General features: G+C 45.6%; 1 protein-coding gene across 5 annotated transcripts in view; it reads right to left on the minus strand.

Annotated features, from left to right (window-relative positions):
• The window catches only part of Rbpms (RNA binding protein, mRNA processing factor), a 153759-nt gene that overhangs the window by 49716 nt on the left and 77533 nt on the right, over nucleotides 1-26510 (minus strand). For all 5 annotated transcript variants that reach the window (XR_004109866.1, XM_031339522.1, XM_031339524.1 and 2 more), the window contains exon 5: nucleotides 5629-5779. Coding sequence is in view for 4 of the 5 variants with exons in the window: in XM_031339522.1 (XP_031195382.1) it covers nucleotides 5629-5779 (151 nt within the window). In the remaining variant the exon portion in view is untranslated. The remainder of the gene's footprint in view (nucleotides 1-5628; nucleotides 5780-26510) is intronic.

The following is a 26510-nucleotide window of genomic DNA, read 5'->3' on the forward strand; positions in this document are numbered from 1 at the left end:
AATACTTCCACTCCTCAATACGTGCACCAATACTTCCACTCCTCAATACGTGCGCCAATACTTCCACTTCTCAATACTGTTGCCTGTCACCTCTGACCCCCTATTACAGTTTCCTTCCAGTGCCCTTTTGGTTTGTTTTGGGGTGAGGTGGAGAACACCTCATAATGTAGCCCAACCTGGCCTCCAAGTAGTTAGTTTTCCTGCCTTGGCCTCTCGTGCACTGATGTTAAAGGCTGGAGCCACCATGCCCAGCTTACATTAAGATCCTTATGCATCAAAACCAATTAGGGTAAGACAAAGGGATAAAGACGTGTGTCCTATCATCCCCCTCAGGAATGGGTGGTCTTGGGGGCAGGCCACGTAAAGGGGACAGTTAAGGGGCCATGATTTCCTATTAATTTTTTCCTCCTCTATACACTGTATATAAAATATATAACAATGTAATATGTATCACTCTGTTCTTGGCCTGTCTTTCCAACTACTGTCTCCTCCCTGCCTCTGTCAGTCAGCTGGCACCCACCCCTTTCTTAACTAGAATCATAAAGGGAGAGTAGCTGGTGAAGTGAGGTACACTGTATCTTATAATTCCAGCCTAACAACATGCCAGGGCTGGTATTTTATGTTGAAGGACACATAGAAGCAAACTGGGTACTTCTGCATGGTAAGATTTCTACCTTTTGAAGATTTTATTATTACTACCAATTGTTGATTTCTTTGTGTGTAAATCAAAGAAGAAACTTTAGGGAAAGAGACTAGGGCTAGCAGTGACTGACAGGAAGGAGGCAGAGTACCGGCAGACTTTTGCCTTAAACCGCAATTACAACATCACTGCTCCCGTTCTTGGTAGTTAGTACTATGGTGACTTCGAACCATCCATAAGACAAAATAGCCCTGTTTGTCAGGAATTTCCTCACAGCAATGGCAAAAGTCAAGAACATGTCAAAACCAAACAGGACAAAGAGGACCATTTTCTGGGCCTGTATCCTTTTTTTCAATCCTGAGAGCTGGAAATGCAGCTCAGTTGGTAAAGTAGCTGCTGAGTGAATACTCAGGTCTAGAGCGCCAGGACCCGTACAAAACAGTCACAGAGTGACTGTGGGCTCCTGCAATCCCAGCACTTGAGGGGAAGGGCTGGAGTCAGGACGTCTTCTAGGCTGCCACACTAGACTGCACAATCACTGAGCCACAGGTTCAGGCAGACCCTGCTTTTCAAAACTAAGGTGGCCAGTGACAGAAAGAACTTCTGTCCTTTGCACACCTGTATACAAACACACACACACACACACTCTTAGTCCCAGCCTAGATCCCACAGAATCATAAACCCCTAGGGTTGAAACGAGAAGAAGGATTAGTCCAGGTCACTCTACCTTTAGGGGCACTGTAATATAAGGTACACTGCAGTCTAAACTCGAAAGCACTTATTTGATTCAATTCTGCATGCATGACGTTAAGTATTACTAAAGTTTTACTTCTTAAATATTGGGATACCCCCGCGCACACAGGTCTGTACGTCCTGGGGGAAGGAGTTCACTGAGTCCTTACTGCTTTCCAGAACCTAAGTCGGCTGCTTGAAACCACCTGCACCTCCAAGGGATCTGGACCCGACCCTGGCTTCCACTGGCTTGTGCACACACTTGTCACATGGACACACACAGTTTTACCAGCTTCTTACTGCGTAGCTTCTTCTCATTTTGCTGACAGTAAGCAACTATGAGCAGATTTGAAAACATAAAACCAAACCCACGACATGTTAAAAAATTCCACTAGCGGGCTGGAGAGATGGCTCAGTGGGTAAGAGCACTGACTGTTCTTCCAAAGGTCCTGAGTTCAATTCCCAGCAACCACATGGTGGCTCACAACCATCTGTAACATAAGTCTTTAACAACAACAAATTCCACGAGCATTTTTAGCGGCTTGATGGTGAGTGTCCAAATGCAGGAGCCAAGGAACACAACATACATGTTTTTACACACACACAGAGGACTGCCTATGTAGCCACCTTCAAACTTCTTACATAGAGCTGTAGGCCTGTGGGTGACTAATCAGAATTGCTATTTTATACCTGGGAAAGCAAACACACAACGAAGGTGAGATGATTAGAGCAGAGTTACTAAAGGGGTGATGGTCTTCAATTCATTACCTGATGATGCTGCTAATCTGTGAAAACAACAATCTATTTGTCGTACAGGCTTTCAGACATCCAAGCCCAAGGCATGGCAGACTTGATTCTCCTGGGACCCCTCCTCCACACAGAGAGCTGCCATTTCCCATGTACACTTAGGGGCTTCTCTCTACATGCCACAGAGCTCACCCTCCCTAAGGATAACGGTCATATTGGATCGGGTTCCCTACCCTTGGGTCTCATTTGAACTCTAGTAAAGATTCTTTGGGTGATGGTACTACCCGCCTTTAATCCCGACACTCGGGAGGCAGAGGCCAGTACACCTGAGTTCAAAGCCAGTCTGCTCTACATGGTGAGCCTGTCTTCCAGGACAGTCAAGCCTATACAGAGGGACCCTGGAGAGAGAAGCCTGAGACTTAACTCAAAGGCAGAATACCGGCCTTCATTAGTTCAATACATGATAATCATGAAAACAAGCAAACGAAAACTCAAGGCTACCACAAAATTATTACACGATAATGGTTACAAGGAATACTGACTTCAAACTAACGATCTTATTAGTGAAAATACAGGTAATCTGGCACAAGCTATAAACAGGACTGAGAGGTAGGTTAAGTAGGGGAATGTCATCAAGTTCAAAGCTAGCTTAACCTTTCCTGGAGTTCCAGGCTACCGAGGGCTACCCACTGAGGCCCTGCATGATATGCTGCCCTCTTCACCCCCAAGAATTACGTAGGAAGGACAACTGGCTGTGGCCATACAATGCTGACCCACCAACTAATGGGGGAAGAACAGCGACCCAAACGCTCGGTAAAAATAAAACTGGATTACATCTCACATTCACCTGCCACACCAAGGACATTTCTGTCTTCCTAATCCTGAATGGGTGATCTTGTGATACGGCTTTGTTAGCTCTCACAGCGATCATGTGACTGAAATATAATTTTCATTTTATAGTCGAGAGAACAGAAGCACAGAAAACTTAAATGTTTTTGTGAAGGTCACTAAATGTGTCAACAGTTGCCAGAGCCAAAGCTACCAACATCACCCTCATACAATAAAATAAACCTGGTTCCTTGTCATGTGGTCAGTATACACAGGAGTCCGATGCCATTAGACGAGGCTGCAGCACCTCCTTCATGCCCTTCATGACTGTGACAGCCACCAACTTCTTGGATTAATGGCTCGGGTGGGAAGCAGCCACAGCTTGTTTCTTTCCCAGGATGCAGTGAATACTGATGATTCCCCATTTCTGTTCAACAGGTTATCAGCTGAGAACTGAGAGCAATTGTTTGCCCTTTAGAGAAGGCAAAGGGCTTTGCATGTGAGAACACTGACACCCTCACCTTGTCAGTCCCTTGGAGCAAATAGCAGGTGGCCTCAGAGCTTTTCTAACCCCGCCCCCCAGAATGAACTGCAAGCTCCACCTGACAGGTGGCTAAACAGACCAACTGTGCGACTTGGGCAGGCCATGCACACTCAGCCATTTAGCCTGGGATGTGATTCTCAGAAAACAGTGATGCTGTATAGGATATGGAAAGTCACAAGTCCCAGAGGAACCACTGGTGGATGACAAGGTCAGCTGAGTCACGGGAAGGGCTGTTTGTCATGGCCTGTCGTAAAAAGGAGTTATATAAAGAGAAAGCACGCTTTAATTTTCTCAAGAAAATACTGTTATCTGTTTTTTCCCAAAAAAAAAAAAAAGGCTTTCTGATTGTAGTTATAGGGACAGGGTCTTAGGGAGGGCACGCCAATGCCCACTATGTAGCTGGGATTGCAGGTAGCACCACCACACCCAGCATCAAGTTTGTTTTGCCAGGAGCTGCCCAGCAGTTTTGATTGTGCCACGGAGACTATCTGACCACTTCAGAATTCTGTTCTATTGCTACGCAAGGGAAATGAACAATGTGTCCAGACAGCCAAGCTCTGCCGACAAGCACTCAGAGGTCCCAAGGATGGCCAGTCTGTCTCTCTCGACCCTAGATACATGCTCCGCAGCTCTGAATTCTAAGAAAAGCAGTCACCATAGATAGGAAAGGCTGAAGTTTGATTTGTCACCAGGGTGACACTACCTCTTTGAATTAATCACATTCACGTGACAAGGTCCAAGGCAGGCAGATTTCTTCACATACAACAACCAAAACATCTTAAAGGTATTTTTTGTAAATGCCTAGTCAAGAAAAAAAACTTCCAGACACAAAGAAACATGGATGTACATGCCAGGATTAAGACAGCAAAATTCAAACCTCAGCTTATTCATCTACTTACTTTAGTAAGTATTTCTTTATAAATAAGTACGTGTATCAGAAAGCGCTGGCTGTATCCTCCTGTAATGCAACTGTTCTATAAGATGCAGCTCTGTTTAGATTTCCTTCCTAAATAGTCAAGCTTCTCTAAGACACAAACAAGGCAAAATACACCCCCACTCTACCCCCATTATGACTTTCTTTTCTGGATCCACAAAAACCTTTGTGTTTGGCAATAGTAGGGATGAAGCTCTAATCTCCGATTTCCCTGCCAGCACCAGCTTTCTTAAGCTGACTGGGCTCCAGATAATTAGCTTTCAGGAGGATCTGACTCAATTTAACACGCATATGACACGGGGCGAGCGAGAGGGCCACGTGCCTTTTAACTACGCAGAGAAGAGTACTGCCAGGGAAGCCGGCAGAGGATCAAGACTTTGTGCTTTGTTAAGAAGATCAAGAACCATGAGACAGAACATTCTGGATAGCTGTGTGTAACCTGGACGGCTACGAGTGCCCTGCCACGTTAAATCATATATGGCTCCGTAATGAAAGGGAAAATTAAAAGTCAATCTCACGCCTCACTTCTGCCACTGATAGAGCTTAACAAAGAAAATGAAGTCAGCCCTCTGAAGTTACTCACTAAAGGCAGAAATTATCGTCTCCACAGCTAGAAGCATAAGCTCGTTCATGTGACGCATACATCTTGTTCAACAATTAGCCAGTGTCCTTAAATAATTCAAAACAGAACACCTAGATTGTTCTAAAGCTTCACTGGTCTTGGAATGCTGGAGCTGACTACAAACCCTCTGTCTGTGTGTCCACTACTTGCCCTACGGTTCTCAACACAGGACCGCTTGCTCCCAAACATCTGCTTCTTTTACTTTCAATATTTCTCCAAAGCCAAGGGACCGAGATCCTTTGACACAGTGAGCGAGCGCAGTAACCCAATCGCTCTTCCCAAGATCGGGGGCAGGGAAGACAGTTACAGGCAACACTCACAGTGGCCAATGGCTTGTTGAGCAAAGGCAGGAAATGAAAGTCCAAAGGCGTAGTTCTGCTCAAGCGGAACCCAAGTTTTACGATGCCCAATCTCCCACAAGAGTGCCCTCAGAATTTAGATAGGAGGAGCAGGCCATTTCCTCACTAACATGGAAAACGAGAACCAGCTAGCTTGGCATCCCACAGTGTTATCCCCCAAGCACCCTGTAACAGGCCTTTGCCGTTGCTGTTTTTCCCAAAACGAGGAGTTGATCAACTTACATGGCTCCCTGGCAATGAACTGAGGTACAGTGTTGGGCAGAGGAGTACTGGGGTTTGGAGTCCCTACGAGTTTGTTCTTGGCCATCTTCGTGTTTGCCTTAGCAAACTCTAGTCGTAGCGTTTGCGGGATTTCAGGATCGAAGCGGATGCCCTTTGGGAGGGAGAAAAAAAAAGAACAAAGAGGAGATGTAAACGAGAATGGCGACAAAGTAAACACGCTGTACACCCTGACCCATCGGCGAACGGGGTTGGCAAGGGTTCTTTCTCAGCCTCAGAACGTGCAAACCTCACAGTACAACATGGCCAGAGAGCCAGGCGGACTTGGCCCCTAGAAACTTCAGCTCCGTGGACAGACATGCGAACGGCCCCGGCCTTCCTGACCATCCTCTAGTCTAGCCTTTAAAATTCGGACCAACAAATTTGTAACACAGCTTAAAACCGTTGATGGGTGGCTGCTACTGAGCATGGAAAATAGGACTGTGACCCAGAGAGTGACACGTGGGCAGCACTGGAGGGAGACACCTGCAATCCTGAGTAGGCTGCACTCGGACCGGTGAGAGTCTTCGGTGCTTGTAGCGTGGTTCCCGTAATTAGAGAAAAGGCATTCTGTCTCCAGTTTAACTTTACAAAGGCATTCACTGCAAGGCCATGCATGCTCGGGACACGGGAACTAAATGTAACCGTTATCATTTGATTCCAGTTATGTCATGGATTTGCTAGGCTGGAATTGGTGAAATCTTGGGTGTCTTTTATGGTTGGCTTTCAAGATACATGAACAAATGAAGGACTCAATACACCAGAGATAAAGAAAGTTGAGTTGCTCATCGCAATCACTGCAACTGACCTTTAAAAAGTAAGAAAAGGTTTCAGCAAGTACAGTAGAGCACGCCTTCAATACCATCCAGGAGGGCAGAGGCAGGTGGTTGGTTCTCTTGAGTTTGAGGCCGGCCTGGTCTGCAGAGTGAGTTCCAGGACAGCCAGGACTACAAGAGAAACCCCCAACCCAAGAAAAAAAACGAATATCATGTTTTAAGAAAGCAGATTCCAAGCACTCTACACTACAAGATTTACACATCCAGTGGGCTTCAGGACTTCCTCACTCAAGGTTTCCACAACCAAGCAAAACTAACAATCTAATGAAAACCATTCGATGCCAGGAATTCTGGGTATGACCAACAGTGTCAAAAGGACACACCAGATTCAGACCCCACATTTCTCTCAATCCTAAAAGTGAATTACGCTTAAGAATACAAACTTTTCATTTATGTGGCCTGAAGGTCTCCCGCAACGCTTCCTTTGTTTTCATTTATCTTGAGAGTTTTCTGTATGTGCAGCACCCGAACCCCCACCTTTCTTCTTTTAAAGAAAAGTTAGGGCTGTTTTTATAGGAAACCCGTAAGAATCTCTTAGCTCGGTAGACCAGTGTCTCTGAACTTCACGGGTTCAGTTCCAAAAACATGAGGAAGAACCAGTGACTGGCAGTCACAGGAGCCAGGGCTGGGCAGCTGCAGGCAAATAACCCTGACCCAGAGATACCCTGGGGTATGAAGAACTCATTCCTGACCTAGTTATTTTTCTGAGAAGATAACTATTAAGGCTAGATAACACCTTAAGGGGCAGTGAGCATCACATCTGTATAGATCTAACTAGTAGAGGTCAAAAAGAGAAGTACCAGGTTTACGAAATATAAAAAACAAACTTGGGGCTCTTAATTAGTAAACTGTCTGTATTCCCAGGGCATACATCAGGAGACAAGGCTGGCAGCTGGAGCGGCATTTGCTCCCGTTCTTTTTGTACAACTGAGATGCGCTTCCTCCCACCACACCTGTTACTACCAGCTCACATCAGGAATCTCAGCTCATGGGAGGAAGCAGAGGCAAGAGGGTTAGCATGAGTTTGAGGATAGCATGGGCTTCAGAGTGAGACCCTGTGAAGGAAAGCAAAACTAAGAACAGTAAAGTTACCCTCACAGCCAAATATTCCCAAATTCGAACTAATGAAGTGTCTTTGCCAAGAGGTAACGGTGGCTCCTCTAGCAGCCCCTGCGATGCACACCACAGCATGGCAGAGGCGGCAGCAGCAGCACATACTTCAGAGAGTTCTTTCCTACACTGACCTCCACCAACCTTCTTGGAAGCATCTTTTAGTCCTGAGCCTGTATCAACCCAGGGAGAGAAGTCAATCGCCCTGGGTCCTGTCTGTAGCCCCTATAGCCTGTGGCCTTAGACCTTGGGGTTGAACATCTGAATCCCACCCTTCAGCTTGCTTATGGGTTTTCTAGAACCACCAAGCTCGTCAGTGTGCTCGCTTCTTACACAACCAAACTAAAACTGGCCGGACTGAGTCTCCTTCCTCCCTGCCCCCCTCTCACACCCTTCTCTTGTTCGAGCTAAAATAACATCAACATCATGTTCCAAATCAAAGTTCCAGCATCTTATTAACAAAAACAAAACAAAACAAGAAAGCTCAGAAGTTAAAATGACCTAATTTGTTTGGCAGCTTATTGGGCAGCTAGAGGCTCAGAATACAAGCCACATTCCGCCAGCATCTTTTGCAGCAATACCATATTTGGTAATCAATATCCTGCTCTGCTAAGTTTCTATCCATAGGGATTAGCCAAGTCCCAAACATTTTAAATGGTACAGGATGATGAGCTGCGGGAGGGAGAACATGGGAGAGGGAGGCAGAGGAGACAGATAGGGTGTGGCATAGGCGAAGAAAGCACCTTGTGCTTTTCATTAAAGCCAAATAGGACTCTTCTCTGGCCATAGTAACTTGGTATTAAATGCTGTCAGAGAGAGAGTACATATTTCAAGTTTAAACAAACAAACAAACAAACAACAACAAAACCAACCAACCAACAGACAACGAAACAGAACTCTCTGCTACTCAAAATGAACTTCGGATCCTTCGGCTAATAATTTATCAAAACTCCATTACAACATAGCAAAACTCCCTTGAAAATATAAATGGTAGGGCTGGAGAGAGCTCAGTGGTTAAGAACACTGTCTGCTCTTCCAAAGGTCCTGAGTTCAATTCCTAGCAATCACATGGTGGCTCACAATCGTGTGTCTGGAAAACAGCTACAGTGTATGCATATAAATAAAATCTTTGGCTGGGCAGTGGTGGCGCATGCCTTTAATCCCAGCACTTGGGAGGCAGAGGCAGGCGGATTTCTGAGTTCGAGGCCAGCCTGGTCTACAGAGTGAGTTCCAGGACAGCCAGGGCTGCACAGAGAAACCCTGTCTCAAAAAAGAAGAAAAAAAAGGAGGAAAGAAGAAAAAAAGGAGGAAAGAAGAAAAAAAATCTTAAAGTATAGCTGATTATGTAAAGGATAGGCGGTCCCCTACATGAATAAACTATCCTTTTCTGTCTTGGGACTGAAACCTAGATACACACAGAAGGTGGCCAGAGCAGTCACCTCGCCTCCTGTAGGTAACTGGTGTCCATGGAGGTTCTCATGGCACCCCAGTGCCTGGGAGTGTTACATGGTGGGGTAAAAAGAGCGTTTCAATTTCGTGTCTAACAACCAGCCCACGGTTCTTAGTAAGTAGCTCCATGATTAAGTCAGGCTATCGGTCCCAGCACTGAGTTTTAGGGCCAGTGGAATCTTTTAGAGGGAGAGAGACAGACGGAGAGATGGAGAGGGGAGAGAGAATATACAGTAAGAACGAGGTAGTGGCAGCAAACAGAGACCTACTTAAAAGACATCCAAGGTTTATAGCAGGCTTTTGCTGTTTTAAGAAAAGGGAGAGAAAGGCATAGCCTTTCTCTTTCTGTGTCGTTTGACTGCTTACAAACCTCAATCGACAGTTATAATTGTTAAATTTATACACCCAGCAGTTATCTTCAAGAAAAGAGAAAGAGATGAAGCTGGCGTGACCCCATGAATCACACAATCAGTGAGGTTGCTGGCTGCCAACATACATGGTAGAGAGAAAGGTTTCCTCCTCTACTTCCACAAGCTGCGTGCCTTGTGTGGCAAACACTAAATATATTCTTTTTAAAAGATCATGTCAGAACTGGCATGAAGGGCTCCTTATGGGAACTACTGGGCCTAGAGCAGGGCTCTAGCAGGAATTCCAGCACCAACAGTTAGTTGGCGTTTTCCTCTGTGGATAAAGGTGCTTGATGGGTAAGATCAACAACCTTAAGTTCTACCCCAGGAACCCATGTGAAACTGGAAACAGAACTAAATCTGCCAAGTTATTTTCTGACCGACACACAAGTCATGGCCTGCCCTCCTACCTACCTTGCTATCTATGCTTTTACATTTACTCAAAAAATAACTGGCCACTAACTCGGTACAGACTGTAGTACAAAGAATTCCTGGTGCCCGCACTCAGGTTCCTGAGATGCTGACACATTACCACACACACTTGACCTCACTCCTCCTCTTAGGTCTCAATACGCATCTTCTTACCAAGCTTTTTAAAGTAATATATTAACTTTATTGCATCGTCACTTCCTAAAAGTGGAGACCGTTCTATGTTTTTTGATCCAGAGTCTAACCCAGGGGCATTAACCTATCACCTGCTCAGTCTCCTTGACATTCTGAGAGAACAGCCATTTGTTTTGTAAACTGTCCCTCAATAAGACTTTATTGTGTGTGCGCAAACTTCTGGTTTACATACAGCATAGTTTCGGTAGGCACAAGATGTCACTCTGGTCCCCGACAGGAACTTTGATCACTTGCCAGGCTTCTTCTAGTGTAAGGTTTCTAATATTTTGTTTTTTGAGTTTGTTTGTTTAAGGACATTGTCTTCCTCTATAACCCAAACTCAGAGAGGTCCTATTCCACCCTCCAAAGCCCATACAGGCCAGCATTGAGGGCCGCCATGCCTGGCTAGCTCTTAATTCCTAAGTGCTTCCAAAGAATGACCAGGCTTAAAAACCCCCGTGTTCCCTCAAGCCTGCCATCAGTGGAAGGCTTACTCCTGATTCTTCCTGGCTGACGAATGGTGGATTGGTAATCTCATCTGTCCCTTTTTTGTGTTGCTTTCTGTCTCACGATATATCTCTAGCTATCTTGGAACTCACTGTGTAGGCCAGGATGGCCCCAAATTCACAAAACTTTTTTGATTCCTGGGTGTTGGAATTAAAGGTGAGTGCCACCAGCCGGGCAGTGGTGGCACACGCCTTTAATCCCAGCACTTGGGAGGGAGAGGCAGGTGGATTTCTGAGTTTGAGGCCAGCCTGGTCTACAGAGTGAGTTTCAGGACAGCCAGAGCTACACAGAGAAACCCTGTCTCGAAAAACCAAAAAAAAAAAAAAAAAAAAAAAAGGTGAGTGTCACCAAGCATGGGTCCTTCCCTTTCTAAATGGTAATTTTCTCCTCCCAGAAAAGTCTTTCAGTTCTACCTTTTACGAGTCATTCACATCGGGACTGACAGACAGGCTCAACCTACCCAAACCTAGTCTTGGGAGGCTTGGATTCAACTGCTTGCAGACTGAGAAAAAATAAAAATAAATAAATAAAAATAAATTGCTCTGATCAGACCAGCCAGAGGTCTCGTCTGTGAGAGATTATCTTGATCAATGACTGATATATATCAGGGCCCACTGTGGAGGGCAACTGTATGTAAGAAAGCTAGCTTAGATGCAGGGTTCAGTTCCAGCATCTCCATCGAGACTCTAAACTATTACTACAACCCCAAGGGATCGTGATGTCCTCCGCTGGCTTCAGTGAGCACTGCGCACGCGCATACAACTTGCATGCACAAGTACACAACACCAATATACATAACGGTAGATCAATCTGTCCCCGCATGGGAACACATGGCTTTTGTTTTTCAGTGCTTGGGAGGCTGAAGCAGGAGAATTTCTGTGATTTTTTTTTTTTAAGGCCAGCCAAGTTTACATACTGAGCTCTAGATGAGCCAGAGCTACATCCATTAAAAATAGTCCATATCATTAAAAATAAAAAGAAATAAATTTAAAATGATAAAACAAAAAGAGCAAGAGAGTGTTATGCAGCAAGGCAGTGAATAGGCTGGCCGGCAGGGAGCGGGCAGGCAGGGAGCTGGCCTGCAGGCAGAGTTCCCAGGTAGTGTCTGAGCTCCTAGTCTGAATTCCTTCAGTGATGGCACAAACCCTTTCCTCTCAGAGTTGTTATGTCTGTGTGATTTATCTCAGCAAGGGAAGCAAGTAGAACACATGTTGATGCTCGCCCTGCATGGAAGGTCCTAGAAGCCGAGACAAGAGGATCTGAAATCAAAGCCAGTCTGAGCCAAAGAGAGATACTGTTTCAGACAGCGAACAGGTAGATAAACCTCAAGGAAAACACAATGCTGAACACGAGCTGCCATACTAAGCTCCTTTCCTGTCATTATTCCGGACCGATACAGGAAGCCACTATTTCCGTGGCATCCCGATGAGCTCCCATCTCTGACTCTGGGTGAGTTATAAAAGCATACTAGAGTTTTCTCCCTCAGGAGTTAACTCAAACAGGCTTATAAATCATGTGACAGGAAACCACTTGGTGGGAAGTCGAGGCACCCTGCAATAGGTTGAGTATGATTATGTTTAATGAGATACGTGCCCACACATTCCAGAAGCCCCTCCACTCACTGTGGTGGCTTATAGATGCTCAATGCTAAGCCCGATAGCTTTTCTGCGGTCTAACTCAAAAAAGAACTCAATTTTCCCTTCCCACCTTTTTATCTCCATTGGACACAAGCCAAAATCCTAAACAAGCAGCTCAGACCCCCCTGTGTCCTCTCCTTTTTGTGAGGACCCCTGCCACCTCCACATAAGCTGCTGGCAGGCCTTCGCCTTCTTGTGCTCTAGCTCAAAAGGCCCAACTTTCTTCCTCTTCTCCAACTCCCTGCCCCTGGTTCCAGTGCTCTGCCAGGCTAGGCATTACAGCCTGCCTGCCCTGTCGATTTTCTCTCAAACTCTAGGAAAGGGGTCCTCAGGCTTTCATCTGGATTAAGAACACGGATTCCCCTAGTATGCTCTACCATACAAGCCCAAATTCTAATGAATTTATGGGTAGACAGAGTCTTATATACTCCAGACTGGCTCAAACTCTCCCTCCCATGTGCCTGCATGGATCATGGAGCGCCAACCACACTCCAACCCACTGGGGTTCAAGTGTGTGCTCCGGATGAGCAGCCACGTGGAACTGTCTCTGTGGAGAAGCAGCGCGCCACTGCCACAACACTCACTGTCAGAATTCCCCACTCCCTCACAGGCTAGTGAGCCCCAGGATCTGAGATGCATGCACCGAAAACAAGACTTCCATGAGAGCTGCCATGTCCCAAGGCTCAGACTTCTCTGGTCGTGAGGTTCAGACGGTCCTCTCTCTACACCCAACTCCAAACACAAAAACCCTCCTCAGCTTTAGGGGCCAGGGGTTCCAGAAGCAGGTGGGCAAGGTGCTTACACCACGGTGGGGGAGACAAGCGGCTTTTTGTTTGAGCAACCACGTTTTACCCAATCCATTCTTTCTTTCAAATACAGAGTACCAGAAATTACACGGAGAACCAGAACCCAGGTAAATCCGTTTTCTTTTATAGTAATCAGCTTGGCTCCCCCTTAGCCTTGGAACATGCTCAGGGCTGGAGCCATGGCTCAGCAGTAAAGAGTAGTACAGCTCTCCCCGAAGACCTGAGTTTGATTGCCAGTCCCCACTCTGGCCTCTATGAGTACCGCACTCATGTGCACATACCCACAGACAGATGCACAACACACACACACACACACACGAAACAATCCTTTTAAAAAAGATCATCTAACTTCATAGCATATCAATGGAATTCCCATGACAGATCCCAGAAGGAACCAGAAGGCCTTCAAGTAAAAGTAACAGGGATAGGTCTTCTATTGTCCCTTCTGCTCCATGACTTTGTGGTTTCCGGCTATAAAATCTCCTATTCTGGAGCTCTGCTATTATCTTCTGGTTCTCCCAAGCAAATGAGGCTGCTCTGCAACCCAATCTCTACCAGGAAGCAGCTGGCCCACGGGCTCGAACCTGCGGCCCTGTCCTATCACTGCCTACCCATTAGCGATGATTGTGAGTTATGTCTTATTTCTCTTTACAGAGGTGACACTCTCTCCCTCTGGAAAGCTCTAAGAACTCAAACAGTGAGACTGGAGGGAGGGGCAGGAAAGTGATTTCCTGCACAATTATCAGTAAATGCCCAGCACTGAACAATGAGTTGAATCAGCACTGTTGGTTACTGTCAGCAGCAGCAACAGAAAACAGTACCAGGGGAGGAAGTGCTAACCCAGCTCTCAGGAGTAAACAGAGCGGCGAGTGAGTGACCCCGGAGAAGTTTTCCTAGGTTTTTCGATTCAGGCTCAGTGAGATCATCCCTTGGCTGGGCTTTCCTAAACAGTGACTGGTATCCCAGCAACCTGCTTCTCCTATAAGGAACTAAGTCTCTCCCCTACAGTTGACCACAATGGGCTTCTCCTATAAGGAACTACGTCTCTCCCCTACAGCCGACCGCAACGGCCAAGAAAATTAGCCATTCTGAAACACGCTAGACTCACGTTTTCCAATCACAACAGTGTGTGAGAAAGCCACGGGCAAGAGATCCAATGATCGGAGGTGGTTTTAATTATACAATATTATGTTCAAAATATTTCTTTTGGCTAGGTGGGGTGGCATTTAAGAGGCCAGAGGAGTTCAAGTTCAAGGGCAGCCCAGGCTAAGCAGTGAAACTTGTCTCAAAACAGATTTCTTGTACCACAAGAAATGAATTTGGGGCTTTTCTTGCATTTCAGAAATAAAATCAATACCAATTAGCAACTACTCTCTTTCTTTCTCTTTTTTCTCTCTTAATTCTTTCTCCCCAACAAGCACAAATAATGTTTTCAATCAGAATGACTATGTAGCTTGGTTAAATTCACACACAGCATGTAGCCTTTTCTGACAGGACCCGTTAGGAATACAGCTTCCCAGAATTACTTATGTTGTCACAGTACACAGAGGTATTTCACTGATCATTTTTTCAATTGTTGAATAATATTCTATTATACAGATATTAAATAACCACTTATTTAACATCTTTCACCAGGTAATGGGCATTAGATTGTTTCTATTTTTTAAAAAAATGGGGGAGGGGGCGGACAGGCGCATACTACATGCATCTTGGTGCTTGTATGTAGGTCAGAGGAAAACCTGTGCGAACCAGTTCTCTCCTACCACCACTTGGGTTCTAAGGCTCAGCCTCAGGTTACTAGGCATGAACACAGGGGCCTTCACCCACGGGCTTCTGTATGCACACACACTTTCCTCCGTGCACCACGAGGTAAGTGTATGTGAACTTTTCTAAAGAAGAGTTTTTCAGACCATTTCAGTTTCCCTACAGATGCCCACGCCCGAGAACAGACACTACCTGTTGCCTATCCTCATGCCGGCTGCCTCCTGGGTATGAAGCCGTACCTCTTACGGCTCTGATTTATACTCCTCTGTGTTGCTGTATTTCAAAGAGCTTGTCTGGAGAGTACGTCTTCTGTTTGCAAAGGGCATTTTGGTCAGAGTGAGGAAGCACCCTGGGGACAGGGCTTTCAACAGAAGGAAATTAAGTTGAAAGACCTGGCTTTTACTTTAGAAATTAAAAGTTAGAAATAAAAGCTGTTTTGAGAGGCTCTGAAGGGCATCCCATTTCCACCACAGGGCAGTAGGTGAGCACACACTTTAAGGATGCTCCGAGGGCTCACGGGGGCTGAAAGGTGGAACAGATTTATAGGTTTCTTGAGGGTTGTCAGCTTTCACTTCTGCAAGAACCATAAAACAGATTGGAAACAGACTCTGGACAATGCTTTATGCAAAGCTCTCCCTAGAGGTCTGTAAAAAGAACCTTTTCATTCAGCGGAGCCTCACACACTGAATGGCAAGGCAAAGACAAGCTACTCCAGCTCACTGGTTACCTGGGCAGGATTCATTCAGAGACAATAGCTGGCAGTTACAGAGAGTGCGGCCCAGCTCAAACATAAATAAAGAAGGATGACTTGACAAATGCAGGAAATGAAAGGGATTGCCAAAAAAAAAAAAAAAAAAAAAAAAAAAAAAAAAAAAAAAAAAAAAAAAAAAAAATCAATGCTTGAAAATCTTTCTCACAACACTACTGTTATTTCTGAAAAGGAATTACAAAATCTCTACCACTTAACAAATGCCATTGTGTCCCAGTGAAAGCCTGCAATAGTTTAAGAAGATGAAATACTGCAAATTGTATTAAAAAGCTGGAGATCGGGCTGTCTGGTGCTCAGTAGAGGGTTATCTATATAAAGCAGGAAATTCACACAATTTGAGAGACTGCTTAAACTACTGTGTTCTCAACTGTGGACAGGACTGATCACTGGCCTTGCTTCCCAGCCAATCAGGGATAACTGGAGCTGTGAGGTGCTTGTGGGATGCTGACCACCTGGTGTTAGGGGCAGTGGAGTGGGGTGGAAGAATGATACAGACCATTCAGAACACCACAAACTTCATCAAGAGGCCAGGGTCAGAACAGAGATGCTAAGTGCCTACCCAGCATGAGGAAGGCCTTGGGTTCAACTCCCGGAAGGTTGGTGGGTGTGTGTGTGTGTGTGTGTGTGTGTGTGTGCACGCGCGATGTGAGGCTCACCATAAGCATGAACCTCTGCCAAGTGAAGAAAGACCCATCGGCATTAAGTAATCCACTCCCACCCCCAGGTGAATACTTAGAAGCCACCACACTTCAGGTTTCTTGTTTTATAAAGACCACATTGTTCAGATAATAATCACAGTTGTTGTCCATTCTCCCTTGTGCAGGGGACCTAGGTGCACATGGGTTCCAGAGAAGAATGAACAATGGGGAACATCGTCAGATGCGGCTGCATCTCATACCTTTCCTAAATAAGGACACTGCTGGCAGAAACCTCAGGGCTGTGAATACCACAGTGAGGGCTGCTGGGCCAGGGCCCATTGAGAAGCCACGGCAGGCCAATCACACCCTGTTCTCTTCCTTAATCCAACTACCTCCAAGGAGTGCTTGTCCTGGCTTTACCTCATCTAATTTAATGCAGACCTTGCTTGAATTAAACCCACTTGACTGCATTTGTGCCTTTCCATCAGTAAGATACACAGCTACACTTCAGTAAGGAGACCCGCTTTCAAGGGGCTTTCGCTTTCAAGGGGCTTTCGCTGGACAAATGGCTGTGTGGCCCATGGGTTCAGCCTCCACAGGGCTATGAATCCAGTCACAATTCCTTGTCAAAGGAAGCATTCGGTTGCTAGATACTATCTATCTCCCTTCATGTTAATCCATGAATGAAAACTGGGAGGGGGACAGGGAGAGTGTCCCTTTAAAAACTATGAAACTGTATACTGCTTCTAAGTGAGCCAAGAGAGCATTATTCCATGCCTAGTCTAGAATGGATCCAGAATGTGTAATTTTTACCTCTGACAAAGTAAGGTTTCTGAACACTACAACACAATACAAAGACCCACCTGGGTCTGGAACGGAGTCGGATGGCATTTCCGTGGCACCAGGCTATCTCCTTAAATGCAGTGCAGCCTTCGCTCCCATCCATGTGCTGAAATGGGAACCCCCACACCCCACGCTCCCATCCCCATGGCTACGCCAGCAGCTGCTTCAGGCTAGGGATGCATGTGACTTACCAGCACACTGGGGAAACCCTTATCACCCTAGGATGGTCTTGCTTAAGTCCCTCTCACTTTCTATCCAGAAATCGTTAAGAAAGCCAGAGGTCCAGTGGCTGATTACAGTGGCAATTATGAAAATGACACCTAAAGTCGAGGCCACGATTTTGTGGAACTTCCTCGAAAGCAAGCTTTGATTCTGCACCACGTTCGGGGATGGGTTTGGGAGTCTCCAGCTGCCTGGAATGCAACCCTCCCTTCCCCTGCTGTATGCTGGACTTCTCAGCTATAAACTGCGGAGGAGTACAGTTGCTGGGCTTGCTGAGAAGAGAAACTGAGTCTCTTCAGTGGGTGGTTAGACAAACACTGCACAGGCATACATACAGATCCCACAGTGCCAACAAGATGCAAACAAGAAATCACACGTCATCCCTCCTGATTGGAAGCTTCCTTCCTTCTTGCCCCTCCCTCTTCTGGAAAGATCTCTCTACCTGTCTAAGCACCCCCCAACACACACACACACACACACACACACACACACACACATGCACGCACACCCCTCTTCCCTTCCCTCCCTCCCTCTCTCTTTCCCATCTTTTTGGAAAGGTGTTCATATCACTTATAGAAGTGAAAAGGATGGCATTAATTAATACTGGGCCCTGAGTTTGCCAGCTGGGAGTCAGCTGTTGGAACTCTGAGCTGCTCTTCAATCTATTGTTGTGTAGTTTGAGAGAATTCTTTTTTTTTTTCATCCTTTTTTCGTTTGTTTTTATTCATTTTATTTATGTGAGTACAGTGTAGCTGTCTTCAGACACACCAGGAGAGGGCGTCAGATCTCATTACAGATGGTTGTGAGCCACCATGTGGTTGCTGGGATTTGAACTCAGGACCTTTGGAAGAGCAGTCACTGCTCTTAACCGCTGAGCCATCTCTCCGGCCCTGAGAGAATTCTTTCAGTCCACAGCGGTCTACTTCTTCTGTGAAAGGCTGAACTCTGTTCTGTTGCACAAGCCTGCTGTAGGCTGGTTGACAGTCTGTCCTGCCCCTGGGGGCCTAGACTAACCACAGAAACTGGGCCTGGTGCAAGACTAGGGTAGACAGAAACCGAGAGGTATCAGTCTCCGGAGAAGCTAAATTGATTTCCACTAGAACAGATTTACTCTCTGTTAGCCAGGAACCCCGGTGCATACGACCATGCCCGAGGAGTCTGCTTTGTATAGGATGACTGTAAAGTCATGACAGGGCCTTTGAAGAAACTATAAACTCCATCTTTAACATGTCAACACAATCGGAGCCAACCAGAGTTTACGTTCCAAAAGGTTAAGAGGGCACAGGTGTTTGAACTTTTGCCTCTATGTTCTCAAACTCTCCTGAAAAGGATGATTGAAAAACCTGCACGCTGACAATGTCAGGAAGGTGCTGTCTACAAGCCAAATACAGCCAGCCAGCTACTCATTAAAGCAGAATTTTACAGAGTGGCTTTGAAATAGATAGTGTACGAAAAGGAACATGGGCCAGAGGGCAGCCAGTGCTCTTTTCCCCAGGAACCCTGACAATAGCATTTTCACTCCATGAACTCTGGAGGTAAATAGGGACAATTGGCCCCAGAAGGGACAGAGGTGGCCTGGGTATTATCACATCGAAGTACCAAAGCAGACGTAGCATCCCCTGAACCCAAACTGGTTACCCTCTTCGCCTTCCTCACTGCTGGGACACTGTACAAATTTAAGTATGGCCCTGTCCCCTGTCATGAAGGCAGGTTTACTGCGAATACTTCCACTCAGACAAGTGGGCATCAAACTGGGAGCTTCACAAGGGCCAACGACTCCAGGCTGCAGCTCAGTTAGTTGGCGGAGGGCTTGCAGAGCATAGAGGACACCCTGGGTTGATCACTAGCATTCCATTAGCTGAGTGTGCTGGGCATGACTGTGGTCTTAGCTCTTGGGGTGGAAGCTGAAGGATCAGAAGTTCCAGGCCATTCAACCTTACACAGAGAGCTGGTTTAGAGACACTAGAGTGAATGCTAGAGCTCAGATCACCACTGCCAAGCACAGGGCCCTGGGTTCAAAACCAAAGCTGCTGCATTATCATCATGACCATTGTCCTCATCATGATCATCATCGTCATGGTAATGATGCAGGCAAACTTGTGAATCCACAATACGTTTCATGTTGGCCAGAGTCACTGGACAACAGTGTTCAAGAGAAATGGAAGATTCAGAATTTTGGTAGTCAACTTCACTGTTTTCCTTGTTGTTGTTTCTTTTTTCTTTTTTCTTTTTTATTGGAAATCAGCCAAGCATGTCTCGGTCAATCCCGTATTTAAAAGGCCTATCTGGGCAGCTGGAGCGGTGGCTCAGTGGTTAAGAACACTAGATGCTCTCCCAGAGAACCCAGGTTTGATTCCCAGCACCCACATGGCAGCTCATAACCACCTGTGACTTCAATCTCAGGGGATCCAAGGCCGCCTTCTGCCTTCCATGGGCACTGCATACACAGCCTAACATTCAGCCTAACGCTAATACACATAAAATAAAAAGAAGGAAAGAAAATGGTGAGCTGTAGGCTCAGTGCCTTGCACTAAAGTTTTCTAAAATAATCAGAGCTAAGTAAGTGGTAAAATACATGTGAGGCCCTGGGTTCATCCCCCACCCCCCACACAGATTTTAAAAAGGCCTATCTGGGCCCCAGGAAGAATCTGCAAGATTAGAAATTGGATAAAGAAACACAGGAGGCTGGAGAGATAGTTTGGTGGTAGAGAACACTTGCCGAGCAGTGGTGGCACACACCTTTAATCCCAGCACTTGAGAGGCAGAGGCAGGCAGATTTCTGAGTTCGAGGCCAGTCTGGTCTACAGAGTGAGTTCCAGGACAGCCAGGGCTACACAGAGAAACCCTGTCTCGAGAAACAAACAAAAAAAATCGAAAAGCTAAAACAAAAAACAAAAATGGCAGCAAAACCTAACGACCCCGAGTACACAGACAGACAGCTTAGCTTGCAGAAACCAGAAAGCCCGGGGTCACTCTGGGAGAGCTGATGCTCAGGACACTTAAGTAACATGCAATCTGTACGCAACTGTATAGGAGTTTCAGAGATACAATCCCTTTGGCAAAGATAAAAAACGATCACTGGTACTGAGTTGATGTTTAAAGTATGTTTTGTCAGAAAAAAATTAATGTAATTATTGCAAATGAGCTCTGATTTCTGCATGTAATACATATCTTTCAACAACTGGAACAAACAGCAGGCTCCAGGTACATGTGAAGGTGCGTCACAAATGTGGAGATATGCTTACTCACTAACACTGTAACAACATAAAGATTCACAATTATAAAGGCCAATTTATAATTGTGTGTCCCAGTGTCTACTGCTTAAAGCATGAAGAATAACGCTTTGTAATGTGGGCAGGCTAAGAAAACGTGCTTAGCACACTCTGCTTAATCTGAGGGCTTGTCAGGTCATCCAAAGACCATTTAGATTTCTGCGCTTTAAGGGTCATTCTGGAAAGTTTACTTTGAGCTTTTATGAGTGGCTGGTGGAGAGGGGTGTTGGGGACAGGAGAGAAGAGAAAAACTGCCCACATAAACAAAATCCACAACTGAGGAAAGACAGTTGCTTCAACTGTCCAAGAGCTGGTTTTAAAAGGCTTCCATTTTAAGATCAGCCACAGGCCACGGTGGGCCCTCGGATGGATTTTAAAGCCCTCCTTCTCTGGTCCAGCTTCTCTGCTGTGAACTCTCCCATTCCCACACTCCGTGCACTCCAGGGTTCCCAACATTCATGAAGAGCAATCAAGTATGTACATACGATTATTCTGAAGCTACACAGTCAGTTAGTGAAAAAGTCCTCAGAACGGAAAGGGTGTACACACACACACACACACACACACACACAAGTTCTACTTTACTAAGGATCAAATTTGGGCCATGTGTGTTTGTGTATGTTCTACTTCACTGAGGATACTTTGGGACCGTGTGTGTGTGTGTGTGTGTGTGTGTGTGTGTGTGTATGCACGCGCACGCGCACACGCACACGCGTGCGTCAGTCTGTCTGTCTGTGTCTGCTACAACACTGAGGATGATGTGGGGCCACCTACACCAACCTATTTACTTATCCTCAAAGTCATTTAATGAGGTCAACACAGACAAGCTATTCATGCTGTGGTAATAAGGGGGCAGTCTTAAGAATACAGTAAGTAAAATTTCAGAGCAAAGGGGGTCAGATTTGTACCTTCCAACTTTCCTCTTGTTCTTATATGAAAGAAGGGGTCTCATACCTGGGCTAGCCTCAAGCTCATGACATGGTTGACCATGAGAAGACTTCTGGGGTTTACGCCTGGATCTCTGAGCACAGTGGGTGGGCAAGTCTTCTACCAGCTGGGCTACATCCTCAGCCACAGTAGTTTCCTTTAAAAGGCTGGGGATGGAACCCACAGCCCCATACTCAAGAGGCTAGGATTCCTATTCAGATATATACATCCCGCTTTTTAAAACTATTTTAAAACCTTTAGCACAAACTATATATATAGCTTACACACTTGTTTCAAATGAGAATTTGGAGCTTAAGCCCAAGTTGGTTAAACAGAATATAAACAGTAGAATCTAAACTTCAGTAGTAGTCCACTGTGAAGTATTTTCTGTTTTGTACAGGAAGCAAAACAATGAGGCGAAAGGCATAGGACCCTGAGGAGGCCGGATCAAGGCTTTCCTCTCCATAGAAGAGCTGCAAGGTCACTTGCCCTAACAGCAGAGAACTGAGGCAGAATTTTACGCACGCACGCACGCACGCACGCACGATAACTACAAGTCTGAAATCTCCCCAGCAGCTGACTAAAGGGAAGGTTCTAACTAGGAACCAGCAGGAGCCAGGCACAGACAAGGAAAATGGAGACTACAATATGATTGCTTTCCGATGGTTCAGGCCTGAGATTATTAAGGACAACACCGCACTCAGCTCTCGGCCCCTATCTCAAAAAGACCCAAAGGAAGGACAGATGAATGGACTAGTGATTAATTATAAGTCAGTGTTCGCAAACATTCTGACCTCAGTGGAACTTGGAATTCCAAAGAAGTTATTTTTAAACCATTCTGCAGGAAAGGAGACTTTAGGGATAAATACCAGAGCTCTCCGAAGGCCGCCATAGCCATCAATCATCTGTGTTTCTACCATGCTGAGCTGGAGGACCTAAAACGTACTTACTTCCAGGGGCTGGAGGAGGGCCCAGCGGTGAAGGGTGCAGGGAGCAGTTAAGACCCGACGTCCCTTTCTGGCCTCCCCATGAGCTGTGCACCCAAATACACACACATATACATAAAGTGAATCTTTGAAAATTTAATTTGCTCTGTTCATGCTTTGAGGTGTGAATTTTCATCCATACATCGGGAGGGAGGAAAACTGAGGATCAAGGAGTCTGAGAAGGTTTAGCTCTAAAACCAGAAGTAAAGTAAAGGCCAGCTGTGACGGGTCCATTGGTGGTCAAGGAAAGCATATCTGTGGCCGAGACTGCAGTAGCTCAGTGTACAGGACAGCCTGTGCTTCTCATGCAGGAGGCCATTGGCTTCTGTCTGCAACAATGTCCTAACTTTTCTAACCTCTCATTTCAGTTCAGACTGGTATATGGAGATTTCTACAGGCACAAGTTCTAACATTGTTATAAATAGCAGCATAAACCATTCTAACATAGTCAACATTATGCTTTAAATCACCAGATAGAATGCTGGAATTCTGAAGGTACTTTTAACAGGCTGTCATGGTTTGAATATGCTTGGCCCAGAGAGTGGCACTCTTTGGAGGTGTGACCCTGTTGGAGTAGGTGTGTCACTGTGGCTGTGGGCTTTAAGAGCCTCACTCTAGCTGCCTGGAAGTTTCCTCTGGGAGCCTTCAGATGAAGATGTAGAACTCTCAGCTCCTCCTGTACCATGCCTGCCTGGATGCTGCCATGTTCCCACCTTGATGATAATAGACTGAATCTCTGAACCTATCAGCCAGCCCCAATTAAATGTTGTCCTTTATAAGACTTGCCTTGGGGGGGGCTGGCAAGATGGCTCTGCAGGTAAGAGCACTGACTGCTCTTCCGAAGGTCCTGAGTTCAAATCCCAGCAACCACATGGTGGTTCTCAACCACCCATAATGAGATCTGACTCCCTCTTCTGGTGGTCTGAAGACAGCTAAAGTGAATTACGACAGAGCGAGCAGGGCCGGAGCAAGCGGAGCAAGATAGGGTTTCTGTGTGTAGCCCTGGCTGTCCTGGAACTCACTCTGTAGACCAGGCTGGCCTCAAACTCAGAGATCTGTCCCTGCCCCCCAAGCACTAGGATTAAAAGTGTGTGCACCACCAGCCCCTGGCTCGTTTTGAACTTTTAAATCCACCTTATGAATAAGTTGTCATGAAATAACAAGGAAAACATACTTTGGATCTTTTTGATGCTGTGTCTCAGTTTATCAGGACATTGCCTTAGTTTTTCAAAATGTTCTTTTACTGGAACTTAATGTTCTGTCTTGAAAATTTATGCTAATCTTTAATAGACTTTGCCCAGATTTTATGTTAAGATGTCAAATCATGTTTGTCAAAAAATATATTTGTTATTTTGCCTTTTCTCCCATTGTATGGGGAGTGGGTGCATGACATGCGTGTATGTGTACAGGTGCACAAGCTTCTATGTGCCTGTGGAGACCAGCAGAGGACACATGGGACTTGCTCAAGTGTCCACACTGACTTTGAGCCAGGGTCTCTCACTTCAAGGTGCTCCTGCTTAGAATTCAGTTTTGTATCTTTTTCTTTCTCTTCTTACATTTACTAAAATTAGATAATATGTTTCCAAATTCTAGAAACGTTTGTTCTCTCTTATCATTTACATACAATAAATCTTAGCTGACCTTGTCTTGAGAGGAAAAAAAAAAAAAAAGGAGAAACCTTCATTCACTTAGGGACAGCATTTGAGCTTGGCAGAACAGTACTGCTCAGTGTGGGCAGAAAACTGGGTCGGTCCCCAGTTCAGAACCGTAAAGAGCGGTAAAGCTTGTGGTCCTCATTCAATGGCCTGGAAAGGCACAGTAAGGCACAAAGCATGCAACTGACAAGTGCAGACTTGTGTCACTGGGCTGGGGTCACAATCTCTGAAAAGGTAAGAGAGACTTCTGATGCCCAACCATGTTGTAGGTCACGTGAATGCAAAGAGTCGCTCCTCCCAGTGCCCTAGCTCTCTGCCTGTCCTGTCCACAAATACATCCTACATTCCTACATCCATGTTTCTGAAGTGCCTAAGGCACCCTGGAACAAGGACAATATCAAATGCAGTAGCCTTTTCCAATGTAGTTGAGATCTATTTAGTGGTAGATCCCCAACTAAGACCACAAGGAAAATCCAGGAGTCACAGCCACGTGGCACATGATCATCATTTTGTCTACAGAACCTTGAGGTGTCCCTGTGCAGACATCATCACTGGGCAGTGTGAGAACCCGTGGTCCTTCTTACCTGCTTCCCTCAAGAGAGGAGGATGCCAGGCCTCCTTCCTGTGATCTGGAACTTCCAGTTTCCCACTAGATGCTCAAGAAATTAAAATACACATTCTCATAAAGCAAAAACTAACAAAAGGAGTTGAACCAATTTCATACTTCAGTCAAATGTGAGATTTTTTCCAGCACAACACTGATTGATTGACTGATGGTTGAAACCCTATCTTTACTTAGCCCCACCCTCAGACCATCTTGCTTCCTTGGTCTCCCAAGGGATTCAGAAAGGTCCCTCCATCCCCAGGTCTTTTCAACATAACTTCTAAGTTGTGGACCTTCCCAGAAGTTTAATAACCATCCAAAAGGCAGATCATTAGGCATCAAGGCTGAACTGCAGAACACACGCTGAGCACTTGGTGCCTGTGCTTTCTGATTTTGTTGTTTTTAAACTATACTTGGGCTATAAGTTGTTTGAAGTAGCTTTTTTTAAATGGTAAAGCTGAAAGTTGAGCTAAAATGGATAGCTTTCCTTCTTAATGTGTGTGTGTGTGTGTGTGTGTGTGTGTGTGTGTGTGTGTGTGTGTGTGTGTCTGTCTGTCTGTCTGTCTGTGTACATGCATTCCAAGAGTGACCATGGACGCCAGAGGACAACATTCTGAAATAAGTTCTCTTTGAGTCATTAGGCTTGTGCCTGCTAAGACATTTCCTTGGCCCTTGGGTAGTTTTTAAAGCCCCAAATACTGCAAAGCATTGAGAAAAAGAAACTGGTCTAACGGCAGCCCTGCTTAACCAGGCTTATTCCCCAGCTCTGTGACGTTGGGGGCTGCTTTAGAACTCTGAAAGCCAAGGGCAAGCAGTTATAAACAGATTTAGCAGATAAACAATAGGCCAGGCTCATGGTCTCATCCGGCAGTCCTGCAGATTTCCCATCCAAAAGTCCCAGCTGGCTTCTCATTAACCCGGGCCTCTTCGACCACCTTGAGCAATAGGCTAAAGAGAAACTAAGAGAGAGAATTTCAAAAATGATAAGAAACATCCTTCCATGGTGCCTAGTGGGGGTGAGAAGGCTGAGGCAGGCCATCTGGATTCTCGCATTTGTGAAGAGTTTTGTTTAGTGGAAATAATTGACCCAACTCACAAGCTGTATAAATATTAAGATCAAAAGTCCTAACGTCCACAGCTGTCAGGAAAGCCTGTGTTACAGGAAACAGACTGACAGTGCAGGCCTGACAGAAGCCAAAAGCCTTCATGTGGCCTGGGATTCCTCCGCTACCTGGGTACCTCAAAATGCCAAGCATCTGATGACATCTTAAGACTAAGAAGGCATTTTCCTGGCACAAGTATGCAATATTTCAATTAGTAACTTCCCTTGACAGTTTAGGATCAAGTACAACTTTATCTTACAGCTGAGGAACCCCACACAGCACAAATGGACTGATTGGTCTCAAGTCAACGGAAGTTATGTGAGAGGCTGGGATCACTTAGATAAATAACCTGGAACTAAAGTACTTGCTTGAGTTTCCGTCAGAGTCATGAAGATTTCCTGATGAGACCATCTTTGGAGGGGTTGTTTTGTTTGTTTCTTTTAATGTGGTGGCTCTAGTCTTTAACCTCAGGACTCAGAAAGCAGGAGTAGGAAGATCCAAGTTCAAGGGCAGCCTGGCTCACATAGAGAGCTCCAGGACAGCCAGGGCAGCATGGAGAACCTTGTCTCAAAAAACAAACAACAACAACAACAAAACCAAAAAACACAAAACAAAAAGCCAACCAACCAACAAACAAAAAGCCAAAATAATTTATCACAAATTATTAAAGGTTTTTATGAAAATTCTTATAATAACGTATAAACCACA

This window comes from Mastomys coucha, unplaced genomic scaffold, assembly GCF_008632895.1.
Source record: "Mastomys coucha isolate ucsf_1 unplaced genomic scaffold, UCSF_Mcou_1 pScaffold22, whole genome shotgun sequence".
NCBI classification, from domain to species: domain Eukaryota; kingdom Metazoa; phylum Chordata; class Mammalia; order Rodentia; family Muridae; genus Mastomys; species Mastomys coucha.